General features: G+C 35.2%; 1 protein-coding gene across 1 annotated transcript in view; it reads left to right on the top strand.

The window, feature by feature from the left end:
• The window catches only part of SEMA3D (semaphorin 3D), a 208834-nt gene that overhangs the window by 64991 nt on the left and 125088 nt on the right, over positions 1-18755 (top strand). Inside the window, 1 exon segment of the mRNA XM_019631619.1 lies at positions 4659-4849. Coding sequence (XP_019487164.1) covers positions 4699-4849 — 151 coding nt within the window. The 5' untranslated portion in view covers positions 4659-4698.

Genomic DNA, 18755 nt, shown 5'->3' with positions numbered 1-18755 from the left:
GGGGTGGTCATAGCACCTTGTGTCTCCTGAGTTTAAAAAAATTCTCAGGTGACCCTATGTGCACCATGAAGGTATGAAGAATGAATAGTTCTTTATAAGTTAAAAATAAATCAAGGATATTTTTCTCCCTTTCCCAACTTACACACACACATACACCCCTGAGAAAGAACCCAAAATTTAAATGTTCAAGGTTTTCATGTGAGAAGACCTATTGTGTATTTTAATCCTTGTTCAATGCATAAAATCTACTTTTTCTCCATGATTATACGTTATCTTGCCTTAATGCCTTTTGTAACAAATGGATATAAATATATAGGGCAAATCAGTGAAGTTCGCATATAAAATTTTATATCCCTTGCTCCTCAGATAATATTTTTGATGAGTTATCATCCATTTAATAAGTTCTGGACTCTTTGTATTCCTTTGGGAAATGGCACAAGGCCTTTTTGAGTGTTAGATTATGCATTTGGATTTCTGATTTAGTGGAACAGTGTAAAAATCCCTCATAATCAGCACACTCCCTATTGGCTCCACATCTGAAGATCCCCAAGAGTGCTGTTTGTCCCAGGGAACATCTGGAATAGATTACATGCACTTAATTGGCTCCAGGTCGAGCTTGTTACAGACAGTAGCCTGCAGTATAACCTATGCAATTCACTAAATCCACCCACTTTAGGTTAAATCACACCTACTTCTCTCTATAATTCCTCCCAGATGCAGGACTCACACACACGTGCATACACAATACACACACACACACACACACACACACACACACACACACACACACACACGTGCACGCGCGCACGCACTGGAAGATAGCAAAATATCAATAGATTAGTGGAGATGTTGTTGGCAATACATTTAACCCATAAATTATCGCAATTAAAAGATTAACTATTGAATTCAAAGGTTTGTTGGGAAGAAAAACAAAGAATCAGGAGCAGCGGATTTTAGAGAGTGACTGTTTTATAGTAGAAAAATATTGAAAGTTTTAAAAAAGTTCCAGCAGGTTCGGGATTTTTGTTTTGTTTTGTCCCTCACCCTTCGCATATGTTTCAGCACGTGTAGGTACTTATCTGAATGTCATAGTAGCAAGGAAAGCAGTGCTTTGATTTTTGACTTATTTAACAATATTAATGAGTTGGGTTACAAGGAACAGTATGACTACTGTTCATTGAAAACCAAAACATCAATCTTCTTAACTTATAGTGTTGGAGGCACAGGGCATGTCATAGCGATTAATGACCAGTTGGAGGAGTAGATATCTCAATACATAGCCAAGGGCCATTAACCCCAACTGGCCATTAATTTCCAGGAAATGTCCTGTACTGAGGTCATTATTGCTAATAAAATGCACACATGGAAAGTTTCCTCTTTTTTTCTCTGTACATAAACATGCGTTCACATTATATGCATTGTTACACGTCATGAAAAAAAGTGGTATTTCACATGACCAGAGGTTCAGAAAACTAATGAGAAATTTAACCTAATGAGAAATTTAATATAGACTTAATCTCTACATTCAGTGTACCTTTCACTTTTTTATTCAGAGGGTGTGAGTAGGTGGAAGAATAAATGATTGTAGGTCAATGCTGTGGATCTGCTGCATTCAGACACCCATGTTCTGTTAACATGTGGATGTCGGGAAAAGTGAAAGGAACAGGCAAATGGGATTAGAGATACCTGATGGATATGGATGGAAGCAACACACACGACCTAATACCAAAACAGTGTGTGATAACAGCAAGGTTTGCGTCATAATATGACGCATTAGGTACTGAACAGGCATGAGGCATATTTAAGAGTTCGGTAAAGCTCCTCTTTAGTGTCTTTCTTTTCCACCCTACTGAATTATGCCACACTCTGCCTTCGCCTCATAGCAACCTAACCAAATCTATCATGCTCCTTGCTTTTCAGTAACCTTTAACTAGGTTTCACTGTTTTCTTGAACTGCCTCTTTTTGCTTTCCATTCTCCTTTATCTGTCCTCCATGAAACTATCCTTGTCTTCTTTAAACCTATGGGATACCCCTTTGAGCTGTCTTCCATAACATTCCCTTAAATATCTCAGTTTTAGGAATTATTTTGTGGTACTTTAATTATTTGTATATAATCAACTGTTCCTTTCAGAAAAAAAAAATCTTTTTTTCTCACTTGAATAAATGTTCGGTGTTTAGCTATAGTGTTAATGACTATTAAATACATATGAATACATATGTTTATATATAATATATAATATGTATTCATATATATTCTTATTTACATATATGCAGTATGTTTTTAAGGAGAAGCTGGAAGTCAAAGAATACCTCTGTTTTACTGGTGTAAATGTCAAATTGAAAAGTTTCAAGGATGCATATCTTAAGAGGTTAATTCAAAACTCACATACTTTAAAATTAATCCTGTTAAATTTTTCTGTAAATCAGATACAGTGACTGTTTTGTGGCAATAGCATAAACATGCTGTCCTGCTAGATTTAAAATAATGCAGTTCTTTATTTTTTAAGTGTGTGTTTTGAATGTTATATAAATAAGGACTTTATTAGTGTTTTATATTAAAATATGTGTTACTGAAATTTTTAAAACAAATTTTCATGAAGGGATATTTATGGTCATAAGTACATTCCTGTTTTCTCTTAAATTATATCTTATTAGTTGAAACCATCAAGAAATATCATATAAGTGTGAATAAAATATGTGATATGTAGCATACTTAGTACAATATTTTTAAATGAATGTCTAAATCAACTTGATTATTTGCATTTATAGCAACCATCTAAATCAAAGAATTAAATACGCATAGATTACACACAAGACAATAGTTTGGTACTTCCTATAGGTATCTTTGAAGGTAATTAAAGTAACAGAAATATAACTTATTAAGCATTCATGTTTAACATTCCATGAAAAAACAACAACATAAAGTTTGTTGTCTATCTTTCAAATGTTCATTCTGTATAAAAATAAGTTAATACATCCCTACATTTTATTGTATTTCCCTTTCCCAGATTGATTTTAACTTCTGAGGTTTAAAATAAATGGGACCTTGATATTCAAAGTCTGAAAGACATTTTAGTAAAGAGTTGATCTTCCATAAGAAAAATTTGCTTACTGGTATTAGGCCTTCTCTTAAAACTAAACTGTATAGACATAAGGTATTTATCTTGATGTTAAATAATTAGAAAAGTACTTAAAATATAATCTTTTTTTTAATGGCCAAAGCTATCACCAAGGAAGTACAGATATTATTGGGACAAAAGTTGTAGCAGGTATTACGTGTGGATTCCTCCCTGGAAGTAGGAATAGCAAATCCTTTTTATGGGCATTTCCTAGAAAAATAGCAGTAACTTTGTGGAGAAGGAAGAGAAGTTGAAGGGCTGCAACAAGAGTTGAAGATCACTTGATTCTGCCATAATGAAAGTCACCCAAAGACTTAGGGGTTTGGAAGTCTGCTTTTAGCTAAAGTCCAGAAAAAATGTTTTAATCTTATCTCTTTTGCCATGTGACCTTGGGCGAATTATTTAACTTGTTATCAGTTTCCTCATCTGTGAGATAATTATCTGTCTTTCTTGACTGTTGGCATTGATAAAAAAATGAAAGGAGGCATGTTAAAAATTTTAAGAGTTTATTTGAGCAAAAGTCAATTTGAATTGGGTGGCACCAAACCAGAAGTGGTTAGGAGCGGAGTCCGGGAAGACTTATAAGGAAAGTGGGAAAGCAACTAAAGGAACTTATTTGATTGGCTATAGCTTAAAGCCTAGTTGGCTCTTTGTGATTGGTCATCTTTAGCGTTTTGAGTTCATAACTTTGAGGTATTTACAGGCTTAGATTTTGGCCATCACATCGTTAGAACCACATCAGTCTAATGGCCTCTTTATTTAATAGCATGAAGTCATTTAATTTATGTAAAGCACTTTTTAAGAAATATCTGGTATATATATAAATGCTCAATGAATGTAATTTGGAATTATTATTATTATAAGGGTTAATTTGAAATATGTGAGTTTTGATTTATCCCAGATCTTAACAAAGACAATCAAGACAGCTTTTTTATGGCAACCTAGTTAATAACCTCCTCCTCCCTCTTGTAAACCCTTTTATTTTTCAGCTTGTTTTTCTATTCAGTGCTGCCCTGTGTAGAACAGTATAAGATGACCTGATCATATTCAGTTTTCCTAATTTTAGGTAGACTATTACAATATCTTTTAAGTCAGAAGCAAGAGAAGAATGCCCTCGAAATGATAGCTTTTATTTGTTTTTGTGTTTCTTTTCGGGGGCGGGGGGGGTGATAGGAGGAAACAATAGGCTTCTACCCATGTTTTGATCTGATCAAAGAATTCATCAAGTGACAGAAAAAATTTGTTCCTTTTATATTTGCATAAAAAGAAAAAAAACAGTTGAGGAGAGGAAGAGATGCTAACTAACTAACTAACATAAATCGTTGATTTTAAGTTAGGCACTTATCTCCACAACTGAGTAAGGCAGACGTGTAGTTTAGTATTCAGTTCTGACTCATTTCCCTAACAACAATTAGTAAGAGCAAAACGAGAGAAGGAGCAATATTGTTTAAAATCTATATACATTCATAAATTTATAATTTTGTAAGTCTAGGAAAATCTGCAAACTGCCATATTAATAGTTCTTTTCTTATTTTTAGATTAAGCTACCACTGTTTCAAAGAGAACATTGTTTTCATCATGAATACTAATAAAGATGAGAGACCAAAGCCCAGAAGCTACTATTTTTACCTTTTTCATGCCTCGATGGTGCTAAGCATGACCATGCTGTTTCTTCCGGTCATTGGAACTTCTAAGCAAAATATTCCACGACTCAAGCTAACCTACAAAGGTAAATATGTAAATGTTTTTCAGATTGTCTTTTTGATTATTGTATTTATTTTATTTAGAAATGCATACTGGCTTCATGGAAATGTTTATAGTATTGGCATCAGTTGATAAAAATAATTTTAGAGAACACAAAGCCCAATTTTTATTTTGTGAGGGAGATAGATGCCAAAACTGTTCATGTACATGTACTTTTCAACCCGTTATTTACAATGAGCACCTACTGATTTGCAAAATTAGGAAATTTTGGTCTGCAAGTTGTAATGAGTTTTGCATTTAAACTAATCTATAGAAATAGAAAATCATTAATCCCAAGTAGTTGCTACTAATTACTTTATCACTCAAGGGGATTTTTAAAAAAGATTTTTATTAAAAATATAGTAACCATATAATATTATATTAGTTTTAGGTATACACAATAGTTATTCAACATTCATATACCTGAACAAGTGGTCACCATGATAAGTCCAGCATCCATCTGACACCATACCACACAATCACAATATTATTGATTATATTCCTTATGTTGTACATTACATCCCCATGACTTAATTGTTTTATACTGGGAATTTGAACCACTTATGCCCTGCACCTCCCCCCTCATTTTTAATTTTACAGTTACAGTTGATATTTAATATTATTCTATATGAATTTCAGGTGTGCAGCATAATGGTTAGACTTTTATATAATTTAAGAAGTGATCCACCAGACTAGTCTAGTACCCACCTGGTACTATAAATAGTTATTACCATAATATTGACTATATTCCCTATGCTTTACTTTACATCCCCATGATTATTTTGTAACTACCAATTTGCACTTCCTAATTCCTTCACCTTTTCACATACCCTCTCAACCCCACTCCCATCTGGCAACCAGATGAGTCTTTCTGTTTTGTTTGTTTATTTTGTTCTCTAGATTCCACATATAAGTGAAATGACATTGTGTCTCTCTTTCTCTGTCTGACACACTCCACTCACAGCACCCTCCATCCAGGTCTGTTCATGCTGCTGCAGATGACAAGAACCCATTCCCTTTCCTGGCTGAGCAATATTCCATTGTATATATGTACCACCTACTCTTTATCCATTCATCCATTGATGGATACCTCTACATCTTGGTCATTGTGAACGATGCTGCAATGAACATATGGGTGCACATGTCCACTAAAAGTAGCATTTTGGGTTTCTTCGGATAAATACCAGGAAGTGGGAATACTGGGTCCTTCTTTGTTTCGTGTTATAGCCTTTGTTTTAAAGTCTATTTTGTCTGGTATTAGTATTGCTACCCCAGCTTTTTTTTTTCCTATTTTCATGAAATAACACTTTCCATCCCTTTACTTTCAGTCTGTGTATGTCTCTCAACCTGAAGTGAGTCTCTTGTAGGCAGCGTATGTAAGGGTCTTGTTTTCTTATCCATTTAGCCACCAAATGTTTTTGATTGGAGTATTTAATCCACTTACATGCAAGCAATTGTTGATAGATATGAGTTAGTGCCATTTTATTACATATATAATATATCTTTTATTTTATATATATATTTATATTTTATATACATTTTATTATATATATGTATCATATCTATCTATCTATCTATCTATATATATATATATTTTTCCCCCCATCTTAAAGAAGTCCCTCCAGCATCCCTTGTAATACTGTTTTGGTGGTGATGAACTCCTTTCTGGGTAGAGTACCGTTGGTTTTGGGTACTTGTTTTTCATCACTTTGAATATTTCCTGCAATTTCCTTCTGGCCAGCTAAGTTTCTGTTGAGAAATCAGCTGACAGTCTTATGGGGCTGCCTTATAAATTACTAGTTGCCTTTCTCTTGCTTCTTTTAGGATTCTCTCTTTGTCTTTAACCTTTGCCATTTTAATTATGTGTCTTGGTGTGGGCATGCTTGAGTTCATCTTGTTTGGGACTCTCTGAACTTCCTGGGCTTGTATGTCATTTTCTTCTCCAGGTTAGGAAAGTTTTCCTTTATCATTTCTTCAGATATGTTCTCAAGTCCTTGCTCTCTCTCTTCTCCTTCTGCTACCCCTAGGATGCAAATGTCATTACTCTTGATGTTGTTCCCAGAGGTCTCCTAAACAATCCTCATTTTTTTTTTATTCTTTTTGCTGTTCCAATTGGGTGTTTTCTGCTACCTTGTCTTGCAAATCCCTGATTTGATCCTCTGCCTCATCTAGTCAGCTGGTGATTCCTTCTAGTGCATTCTTCATTTCAGTTACTGTATTCTTCACTTCTGACCGGTTCTTTCTTATGGTTCTATGTCCTTCCTTATGCTTGCTATCTCTTTGTTGAAGTTCTCACTAAGTGCCTTGAGCATCCTTACAACTATTGTTTTGAACTCTGTATCTGGTAGGTTGCTTGCTTCCATTTTGTTTAGTTCTTTTTCTGGAGTTTAATCCTGTTCTTTCATTTGGGACATATTGTTTTGTTTCCTTGTTTGTATCATCTCTCTGTGTTTGTTTCCATATATTAGGTAGGCTGCTGTGTCTCCCAGTATTGCCAGGTGGCCTTATATAGTAGGTGTCCTGTGGGCCAGTGGCACAGTCTCCCTGGTCACATGAGCCATGCTCCAGGAGTGACCCTTGTGTGGGTTGTGTGTGCTCGCCTGTTATAGTTGAGCCTTGCTTGCTGTTGGCATGTCAGTGGGTGGGATTGACCCTCAGGCTGATTTGCTGTGGGGTTTGGCCATGTCCACAGATTATGGGCTGCTTTGCAAGGGGTTACCTCATGGAGCAGAATTTGCCCCAGGGACTCTGGTACCTGTTGAAACTGAAACTTTTTGTGTGCTGCTTGTGGGGTTAATTGGGTGGTGAGTGCTGTGGTCTGAATCCAACCTCCAAGTTGTGGTTCTGGGGCTTTTTGGGAGGTGTTCCAGTCTAGACCCAGGTCAGCCACTGCCTGTGACTGACTAGTTAGGGACTACCTGATGGATACTACAAAGCTATTTGTTGGTCACTGCCTCTGCTAGACCTGAAGGCACTTTGGAAAGGCTGTGAACCAAGGATGGCTGCTATTAGTACTGGGTCTGGGGTTGCTCCCCAGAATGCCAGGATATTCCAAGGCCCACTACTGGATGCCTTAAGGTTCAGCTGCTGATAAAGCCTCCTGTGGTCAGCCAGTTGAGTGAGGCAGGGTCTCAGTGAGTCAGCACAGTGGAGCAGCAGCACTCACCAGGCCAATCAGATTCAGATTTGGCCTGTAGGGACGGGCTCAACACAGGAAAGATGGCGCCCACCTGCCAGCTACAGGGAAGAAGGGCTCCACACAGGGCAAATGGGGACTGCTCCACCAGTCCTTGCCCCAAAGTTACACAACTCACTCTGTCCCTATATGTCTCAGATGCTGGCAGAGTAACTGTCTCTCTGCCAGAGCCCAGGGTGAGTGCCTACGCGGGACCTTTAAGAGGGTGTCTGGATTTCCCACAGCCTTCCATCCTACCTGTATGTCTCTTCTTCCAGACATCAGTACTTCGGGCTGGGGAGCCTGGTGTGGGTGGCTGGTGTCTCTCACTCTTTCATGGGGAACCACTGTGGCTGAGATAACCCTCCCAATTTTCATCTGCCACACGGAAGTTTGGAGCCTGCCTGTTTCATGCTTCTGCGCGTCCTACCAGTCTGAAGTGGCTGTTTCTTTATATCCCTAGTTACAAAAGTTCTGTTCACCCAGATGTCAGATGGTTGTCCAGGCTGATTGTTCTGTAATTTAGTTGTAATTTTGATGCGTTCATGGGATGAGGCAAGCACAGCCTTTATCTACTCCACCATCTTGGATCCCCTCTCAAGGGGATATTTTTTTTAAACAGTAAGGCGTCTTCAAAATAATTAACACAGTAAAATACCTTTAGCATCTCAAACAAATACGTGTTTTAGCATTATAAAAAGACAATATGAAAGTCTTAAATATAGAAATGAGAGAACTATTTAAGAAATTAAATCTGCTAATTGTTTCTAAATGTTAAAAATAATATAAAAACAAAGCTTATGAGTTATATTTATTCATCTTGTGTATATATATGCATAATATGTATTTGTATGTGTGTATGTATATATGTGTGTAATAGAGAGAGAGAGAGAGAGAGAGAGAGAGCGAGCGCCATTTTCACACTCAAATATTTATTTCTTTTGTTTTCTTTTCTATGATACGTTCTTGGCTTCTTTAATAGTTAAGTAATGAGAGGGATGTGGGAGACTCAGACTTCTTTATTCTGAACTTGGCATGTAAAATTATGCTAATAGCTTTGATATCCTCCGATCTTCAAGACAACATATTTTCAGCTCAAATTATATATTGATAATACAAGCAAATTTGATGTCAAATGCAAGTTGGAGTAGAATTAACATATTATACCCATTATACATTTTATATGTTGATTTTTGTTTGGAATTTATAACTCATGAATTAAGGCAACATACTATTTTTGAGGTTTTATATTTCCTATAATTTCTAGAACAGATAAAACTAATTTATGATTTAAAGAACTCAGAACATTGCCTTTGGGCCATTAAGGGGAGGATTGAGTGGAAAGGGATAAGAGAGGAAACTTTCTGAGATTATGGAAATGTTCTCTGTCTGGATAGAGATGTGGATCACCCAAGTATATGTATTTTTCACAACCCATCATATTGTACATGACATATTTGTTTATTTTCCTGTATTCAAAATTAAGAAAAGAACAGAAAACAAATATTAAAAATCAAACAAAAATATATAGAAAGTTTGAAAATGAAGAGAGTAAAGGAAAAATAAGGAATGTTGTCTAATTTCTATGATATAGTGAGTAACACAAGACTGTTGCATTGGTAAGTGTGAAGAATGCAGAATAAATCAGACTTGAAAGGAAACTTTAATAATAGTTAATAATCAGTAAACAGAGATTCATTAGAAGTAAAGCATTGGTATAAGTACTGTGTGTGAATTATGTCATTTTATCCTCATCACCACCCGGTGAGGAATTTTTATCATTCCCTTCCTATATATGAGGATACTGAGGTACAGAGAAATGGAGAAATTTTCAAAGGTCTCAAATTAATTCATTGCTCAGCTGCTAAGTCAGTTCAGTGTGCATAGAACCTGGGTACCTAATCCTTTTTCTTAGACCATAGACTTAAGTAGTTCTTCCCTGGGGCATTTACCTATCAGAGTGAACGTTAAAGTTTACAGAAGCATCATGTTGATGTTTGACTAACTGATTATGATTTTCAATTGTCAAATTTAAATGTAATTGAAAGACCACATGCTCTGTTTAAGATCACTTGGTAGACAAAAGAGATTAACAGATTTGTGGAATTTTATAGCCTTTGATCAATTTATGGAAAAGGTAAATTGTCACTGTGATAATTTGTGTTCATAATTAAAATTTCATTCAATTGATTGTAAAATATTAAATCAAATGTGGTAAGCTGATCATTTGAAAATAACAGATCAATCTGTAAAATAGAAAAACATTAGTTAATTCCCTTTAGCTGCTACTGATAAGTTTATCTGTAAAGGGTCTTTTTTTTTTTTTTGTACGAGTATATTTTTTGGACTTGGAGCGAATCCTGTAAGAGTTCAAAATCTTGTTTTATTTATCTCTCTATAGAGTCTCACTCCTCTCAGCACCTAGTGCTTATATAAAAGGAGAACTGATATAGGTGTTGGATTAAATACAGTAAGAGCCATTTTGAGGGCTCATATTCAGTATAGTTTTGAAATGTTATATTTTTTTAGGTTTTTATCTACCAATAGGTTATCTACATATCAAAGACAGGTAAGCAGTAGCAGAGTAGGAATTCTGGAAATGTCCTCCTAGCCTACTCTCAATAGACACACCCACACACATGTGCACACACACACACACGTATATTCAACACTCCTACTGGCTCTCCATGGCTGCTACTCGCCATTCATTTCCAGATGTACGCTAATAATAGAGTAGTCATCTTGGCTAGGAGAATTACTGACAACCCTTAGGGAAGACTACTTTTTCTACTTTAAAGAATGTGGGAATCTCTCTGGAAATCATCACTTCACTTTAGCACTATGAAGTCTATATATCCCATCCACTTTCAAAAATGTCAACCGTTTCCCTATCCACCTCTTTTTATACTATGAGAGTTTTGAAGGGAAGTAGTTCAAATCCTGACACACTGCTTTTGAAAAGTGGCCTATTTCTGAATAAACAGTTATGACATAAGAAGTATTGCTAATTTAGGGTTTGGTGAGGAAAATTGTTTGCATACTACATTCTGACTTTTGAGGTAATAATCACAACTCTCCCTTGGCGTTTTCTATCTTTCTTTCTTGTGTGACTCTAATGAATTGAGATCAGCTAGTACCACCCAGTGCTTAGGTAGTTTGGCGAGTGTCTAAAAGTTTGTGCTTGGGTGCTGAAACAGTGCCAGAATGTGAAGTTAGAAAAATCAGCCAAAATGAAAAATCAATTTTGTCTTCAAAGAAACTAATTTTTATGGTCACAAAATCAGCTTTGTTTTTTCTGCTTTTCACAATTCATGCTTCCTTAGGTGTTGACCAGAGACACACAGCCAGTACAGTATCAGAAGACTTAGCTACTTTGAACAGCTGCAAGATTATTTTGAGGAATTTCTTAAAGGCCAACAGAAATGTAATAACCATTTTATCCGTAGAATGCTTTTTGATAAAGACTTAGCTTTGAACCTCTAAATCCACAGGAGCTTGTTTTGTTCTATTGTTGTATAAAGAGATTTCTCTTCAGTTGCATATTTTGAATTCTTGCACATTCATTCATGCTAAATCTGTTTCTTGAGTAACAAGTAAGGAACCTTAGAGATTAGGATGTTCTATATTTCTGGATTTTTAGGATGTTCTATATTTCTATACACACACACACAGTGGGCTTCTCACAGTAACTTATACAGTTTATGCTACAGATGTAGTAACAGTACTTTTTGAGAGATGACCTATTTCAATCTTGTAATAGTGTAAACATTTTCTATCTCACAATCATCATGAAGGAACTCACATGGGTTAAAGATATTTATACCCAGGAATCATTAGTATCTGCAATGTTATTTGTTTGAATAACTCCAGAATATGAGATAGGTGATATAGCTAAAGATGAAGTGGACAAAAACTTTGAAAAGGTAAGAGAAAATGAAAGTTAACCAATATGCAAAGATTCCTCCCTTAAATTCAATTATACTTTCTTCTTTTTATTATATCTCCTCTTTAGCCTTTCTTTTTCTTTCCTATTTTAGAGTTTAGTATTAACTTACATTTGAATAGCTTATAATAGATGATATAGATATAGATGATATAGATATAGATAGATGTAGATCTGCCGTGTGTGTGTGTGTGTGTGTGTGTGTGTGTGTGTGTGTGTGTGGTCTGTTTTCTTGCTACATCCTTTTGGGCATAGCAAAATGAGAATTCAGCTATCGATTCCATTGGGATATTTTCCCAAAAAAACTTTTGCTATCTCAAAGAATCACAGTAAACCTACAAAAACATCAGCTAGTCAACACTGAACCCATTCATATAAGACATCAGGAATAAAAAATCCACACATAATAGTTACCATATATTCACCCATTCCACAAATATGTATTGAACAACTACTGTGTACCTGACACTTTCCTAGGTGAGAGAAAGTCGCTGTCCTCTTTGAATTTCTTTGCCAGATAGGAAGACAAACAGTGAACAGGTAAACAAACCAATATCATTTCAAATAGTGGGAAATACTATGAAAATTATAAAGCAAGACAGTGAGTGGGTGCAGGTACCCTACACAGACTTTATCATGTTTAAGTTTTATGACACTTAAGGCCTGTCCCCAAACCAAGGTTCTATTAAGTGACAGAACTATTTGTGTATTTTCATCTCTTTAGTTCAAGGCCCATGTTCTTGCCACCTTATGCCCTTGAGGGAAACTTTATGTATTCAGGGACATGGATATCAAGATTAAAAAAAAAATACAAAGTTCCACCATTATTTCTTTGGCAATATGCTCTTTTCAATAATTGCCAATAGTATGAATTATTGTTTGCTCTTCTAAAACTTACATGTATTTGCATAGAAAGGAAAAACTTGAAATCATAGTTATGTATTTATTTATTGCTACTGTATAATGAAACATCAATATATTTGCTAGAATGGTTCTTTGTTTAGTTGGAATTTTTGGAGAAATCGGTGGGTAAGTCTATATATATATATTTTTTTATTAAGTTACTCAATTTAGCTGTGAAAAATGGTATATGTCTCCAGTAGAGATTCATGGCTATGTGAGTCATCTAACTCGTTTGATTTGAATAATCTAGTATTAGTTTGATTATCTCAGTTAGGTCTGATGTAGCAGTGGAAGAAAGCAGGTTTTGAAGCCAAACTGCTAGGTATTAACTGCTCTTACCAGTTGTGAGGTATTTGGATTTTTATTTTCTGTGCTGCAATTTTCTTTTTCATAACAGAGTAAATCTAATGGTAATGCATTAATTTACTTATTTCTAATAAGGTTGTTTTGAAGGTACATTGATCCATATAAAGCACCTAAAACAGTGTTTGACATAGTAAGCATTTAATGTGCTGTCAATAATTGTTTTTTATGCAATATCATTATCTTGCTAGATGTTAATGGTTGTTCCAAGACGAAGGTTTCCCTAGGTAAACAAGTTTGAAAAATATTGCACAGTTTCCTCTTGGGAATTTGCAGCATATATTAAAATTGCTTTTGTTTACTCCTAAAGCATTTTCTACTACACTTAGTTTCCCTTAAACAAGTACCATCCACAAATTGTGAATTTATTCAAGGTGTGTTCTAGTAATTTTACCTTTGTTGTCTTCCACTAGTTAACAAACTCTTACAGTTCAAAAGTGATTGTTGACATTGACTAAAGTAGTGTCTTTGAGTGGTTGATAGCCCTCAGAGTGGGTAAAAATAAATCATAAAATCATTCAGGAGTTCAGACTACATGATGCTATCTAAAGTGGGCATTTTGTGTGGTTAAATTATGGGAAAGAAGATGGCTTGCTCTGAAAACCTCCCCCTAAAGTACTTAGTGAAGAAGCATTCTCAATCTCATAGTGAGAATTCATATATATATATATATATATATATATATATATATATGTATGTATGTATGTATCAAGTCATTGATGATTTAATTTTGGTGAATGTAGTATGCTTGAATGGACTCACTTGTTTTCCCAAACATATTATCTCTTAAACTGAGGCTGTATGTGCAGTTGGGCTTCTATTGTTTTGAGAGTTCGACAGTAACTTCATTTTGCATGTAATATTCAACTGTTTACAGTTCATAACAATAGCTTCTGAATGTTCACCACGTTTCTGGCCTCATTCTGGCAATAAGGGGACATGTCAATAAACAGAAGAGGAAAAATTCCCTGTCATCATGAAGTTATATTCTGGTATGGAAAGGCAGACCATACATAAGTATATTGCATAGCAAAATAGAAGATAAGTACTCTGGAGAAAAATGAATCAGGAAAGTTAGCTAGAATGGTGGGGGTATATTAGTCCAATGTGGTGGTCAGGGAAGAGCTCACTGAGAGAGTGATGTTTTTGCAAATACTTAAAGAACAGTTGTGAGTCTTGCAGATAATTGGGAAAGGATTATATACCGGGGGTGCCAAAAAAATGTAAACACATGACTTGTATTCATCTTTTGTTATCAGTATGTATTGAGTCTTATAATTTTAATAGCTTTTATCCTTTCTTAAAATATGTGTACATTTTTTGGCACCCTCTGTATACATGCAAAAAGAGTAGCAAGTACAAAGGTCCTCAGGTGAAAAGGTGTCCAGCATGTTCAAGGATCCCAAAGAGGACAGCATGGCTAAACAACAATGGGATGTCAGAAAGGAGAAAATTGATTAAATCAGCGTTACGGAGAGGGAAGAAGGATTAGTCCTTCCCGCTGTTGCCCTTGTTAAAAGACTGGCTTTTAGTCTAAGTGTTCTGGGAATCCACTGGAGAATTTTGAGTTTAGAGGTGACATGATATGACTCTCATTATAGGAACTTAATTTCTATGTTGCGAATACACTGAAAGGGAGGTATCAGGGAACTACGGAACCAGGCTTGAGGCTACGGTAATAATCCAAGTGAGAAATGATCATCTATGGACCGAACTGGTTCCAGTGGAGGAAGGAGAAGAGGTTATGAAGGTAAAGCCGACAAGATTTGTTGATGGATGATTGATTGCATATGAAATAAGAGAGAAGTCAAACCTGACTCCATGATTTTGTTTGTTTGTTTGTTTGGTCTAAGAATGGAGTTATTATTAATTGAGATGATGAAGATTGTGAAAGTTTGGGGAGATCAAGTGGACATAATTTTTTGAGGAGGCTATTAGATATCTAGGTGAGATGTCAAGAAGACATTTGAGTATATAACTTCTGGAGTGTATGGGAAATATCAATTGGAGATATGAATTTGGCAGTTAGCCTATAGGCATTTTTAAATCCGTGAGACTCTGTGAGATGACTAAGGGCTATAGAAGAATTCGAAGGGTTGAGTTCTGGGATACTCTCAGGTCAGGAAATTAGAGAAAGGAGGAATGAACATCAAAGTGAACTGAAAAGAAATGCCCAGGTTTGTAGAAGAAAAATCAGGAGCTTTAGTATAGAGGAAATTAAATGAAGAAAGTAAAGGAAGAGGGATTGTCAGCAGTGTCAATTCAGCTAATTGTCAATTCAGCTAATTGGTTATGGAAGATGCCAAGTAAAAATTAACTTTAGATTTAACAACAAAAGTTCATTGTTGTTTATGAGAGCAGTGCCTCTGAGTGTGGGAGCCATCGCATAATTACGATGCATTCTTATGAGCATGGGCTAAGGGACTGGAGATAATTATAGATAATTTTTTCAAGGACTTTTCCTGTAATGAAGACATGGACAGTAGTAGCTGGAAGGACAGTGTATCAAGGGACTAATTTTTCTCTTGTGCTAAATAATAGCATATTTATATGCTAATTGGAATAGCCTAAAAAAGGAGTAATTGATGATTCAGAAGAGATATGAGGTAATTCATACCCAATTAAAGAAAATATTAATGAGACTTCATTTTTTTCCTCTAAAGACAGGCTGCTTTTAGAACATATGTTAATAAAAGTGGCTTATTTTGCATAATAAACAATTATCTGACTCATTATCAGTGTCAACTATTGTCTAGATGGAAAGAAAGGGTAAACATAAAATATGTTTAAGGAGGAATGTGTTCAGTTTGATATAGTGATACAGGTTGTAAGTACTATATATGTTTAGAAAATTGACATATAAGGATTTGGAAATAAACTCAAGAAAGATTAATTAATAACTCCACGGTCACATAAATAGATAATTAAAAAACTTATCCAAGTCTCCTGCTTTTCAGTTTAATAGTGTTTGTACTACAACTTGCCTATATCCAATCCTATCAGTTAATTATAATTCATATCTACTTAAGTGTATGTGGAGCACTGTTCTAAACATTATTGATCTGTGGAGGTTCACAGAGTGGTGGAAGTTGCCCAGTCATGTGAGGTAACATATGATGTCATATCGCCATACAAATATCATACAAAAAGGATCCATAGAATTAAGGAGATATATTAATATAAAATTCACTGAGGTCTACAGTGGTCAGTGCCATCCTCCTGGCAGGGTAAGGAGAGCTGTGTCATGGGACACTTCAGTTGTGTCTTTGGTTATGCATAAATGTGGAAGAGACCTCAGAAAGGTCATAGCTTAGGTAAAGTCAATATTTTCTGGGATTAAACCCAGTCAACTGTTTTTTTTTTTTGGTTAAAACAGTTCCTTTGAGCAGATCTTATATGTAGTTGGTTTACAATTCTATAAATTATTGAGGAGATAAAAAATTTTATATGCAACTGCTTGTTTTATGACTTCACTTACCTAAACTTTGGCTCTAATTCCTTGGGTCTTATTAAAGGAATTTTTACAGTGAGATTTTTTCAATATATGTGTAAAAAAATAAGCTTATGGACATTTTAAATATGAATGTGACTGGGTCTTTTTAGCAGAAAATTTGACAAATGGCTCTCTGTTTCTTAAGAATTAGTAATATACATTTTGTATTTTTGTTAAGAGTCCTTTAGCCCTGTTGATTTAATCCTATTAATTCAAAAGAGTCATAAATTAGAATTAAAGTGCTTTTTACTTATAAAGAAAGATACTCATAAAGAGGTTTATTTGACTAAAGTCACAGTGAGCCAGACACAGTAGAGAAAATGAGAAAACTATTTCAGTAATCCCAATGGAATGGTGAAGGGGAAGAAGCGATAGATGTGAACTTGTCTGTGGGTATATTCCATAAATGTAAGTAGAGTTGTTTTCAGAAAGAATATTGTTTTTCTAAGTAATACTAAATATTAAAATATAAATTACAGCTGTAGTGGCTGATGGGTTTTAGAGTTAGAAGACTCTAGCTAGGTTTCAGCTCTTTCTTGGCATGTACTGTTCATGCTCCATTAGAATGATTATTTGCTCTTTCTGAGTCTAGGTTTTCTCATCTGGAAATTAGTGATAATTCTGGTTCTCCTTGAGGAACAAATTAAATAATAGAGGGAAAGCTCCTTGGATATTATAAAGCACAAAACGGATGTTATGATAGGCTTCAAAGAGAGACCAAACATAATCTATTAGTGAATTAATTGAAGTAGGATATGAAGAGAATTGGAGGTCTTTAAAAATATAGTTATATTTAGGCATCGTGGATAGAATTTCCATGCCCGATAACAGGAAATTTACTTGAAAGTCAATAATAAATCATAACTTGTCATCTTTGCATCTTCCTTCCAGGTTAATACATATTAAATGAACATGCTTCCTTTATTTGTAAGAGAAAACTAAGGGGGTGAAGTTTATATGTCACTGGTTGAAACTAAGCAGGTCATTTATCACTTATAGCAATTGTCATAACTTAATTAAGTTAGGAATATACAGATTTGACCAATGTAGAACTGGAAACGAAAAAAAACAATTTGGCCATCTTGCATAAATTAGTACATGCCATCATTTAAAGATTCGAGAGAAACTCTAGTGTAAAGGAAGGGGTCCAGCTTTTCAGTGCATTGGGCTTTTTATTCTGACTGTTTCAAGGACCAGTAATATCCACATAATCTGGGAACTTGTTAGAAACGCAGCATCTCAGGTCCCCTCCCAGGTTTCTACAATAAATGAGCATCGTGTTTTAACAAGAATTCCAGCTGATTTGAATGCACATTAAATCCTGGGAAGCACTGCTGTAGTGTTTTGTTTCTGACCTCCTCCCCTCCCCACCACACACATGAACATTTGGAGATCACGACAGCAACTTCTGATTGCAAAGCAGAAGAGCCGCAGTTGGATCTCCAAATGGCAGGCATATTCGCCTCTCTGAATTATTAATAAGCCTGTAATAAATCCTGATTTCGATGGAAGGTAGATAAAGTAATACAAACTAGAATCGGTGGTTTGAAAAATCATTAGTTAAATGTTTATTAGATTTTTGTTCAAGAATTGGTGATGGATTACAGCAATGAGTTAGACATTATTCTTATCTGCAAGGGTTTCTAGTCTTTTCAAGGGACAAAATAGCTGCAAAAAGATTCATACCATGGGATTAGGGTAAATAAAAGCAAACATTTCAAAGAATTTCAGAGGCAGTTGGGTATGAAATTGAATTTTGAACGTTGGAGGAAACTTATTATACTTAGGTTTTACTGAATGAAGTATCTGTTGGCATTGGATGATTTTGACCATGAAATTGACCTAACTTAATTGTGATTTACAGGAAAAAAAAGTAAAAACAGAATAGGCAGCATTATGTGGTAGGAATTGGCTAGGGAGGGGCACACAGAAGAACAAGGTTGTTTATGAGCCTGTCATAATAATTTAGAGAAGTAGTAATACGGATCTTAGCCTGGCTGACAGTAGGAATAAAT

Source organism: Hipposideros armiger, unplaced genomic scaffold (genome assembly GCF_001890085.2).
Source record: "Hipposideros armiger isolate ML-2016 unplaced genomic scaffold, ASM189008v1 scaffold_1021, whole genome shotgun sequence".
NCBI lineage: Eukaryota > Metazoa > Chordata > Mammalia > Chiroptera > Hipposideridae > Hipposideros > Hipposideros armiger.
The sequence above is the reverse complement of the archived record's forward strand: the minus strand, read 5'-3'. Positions and strand labels throughout refer to the sequence as shown.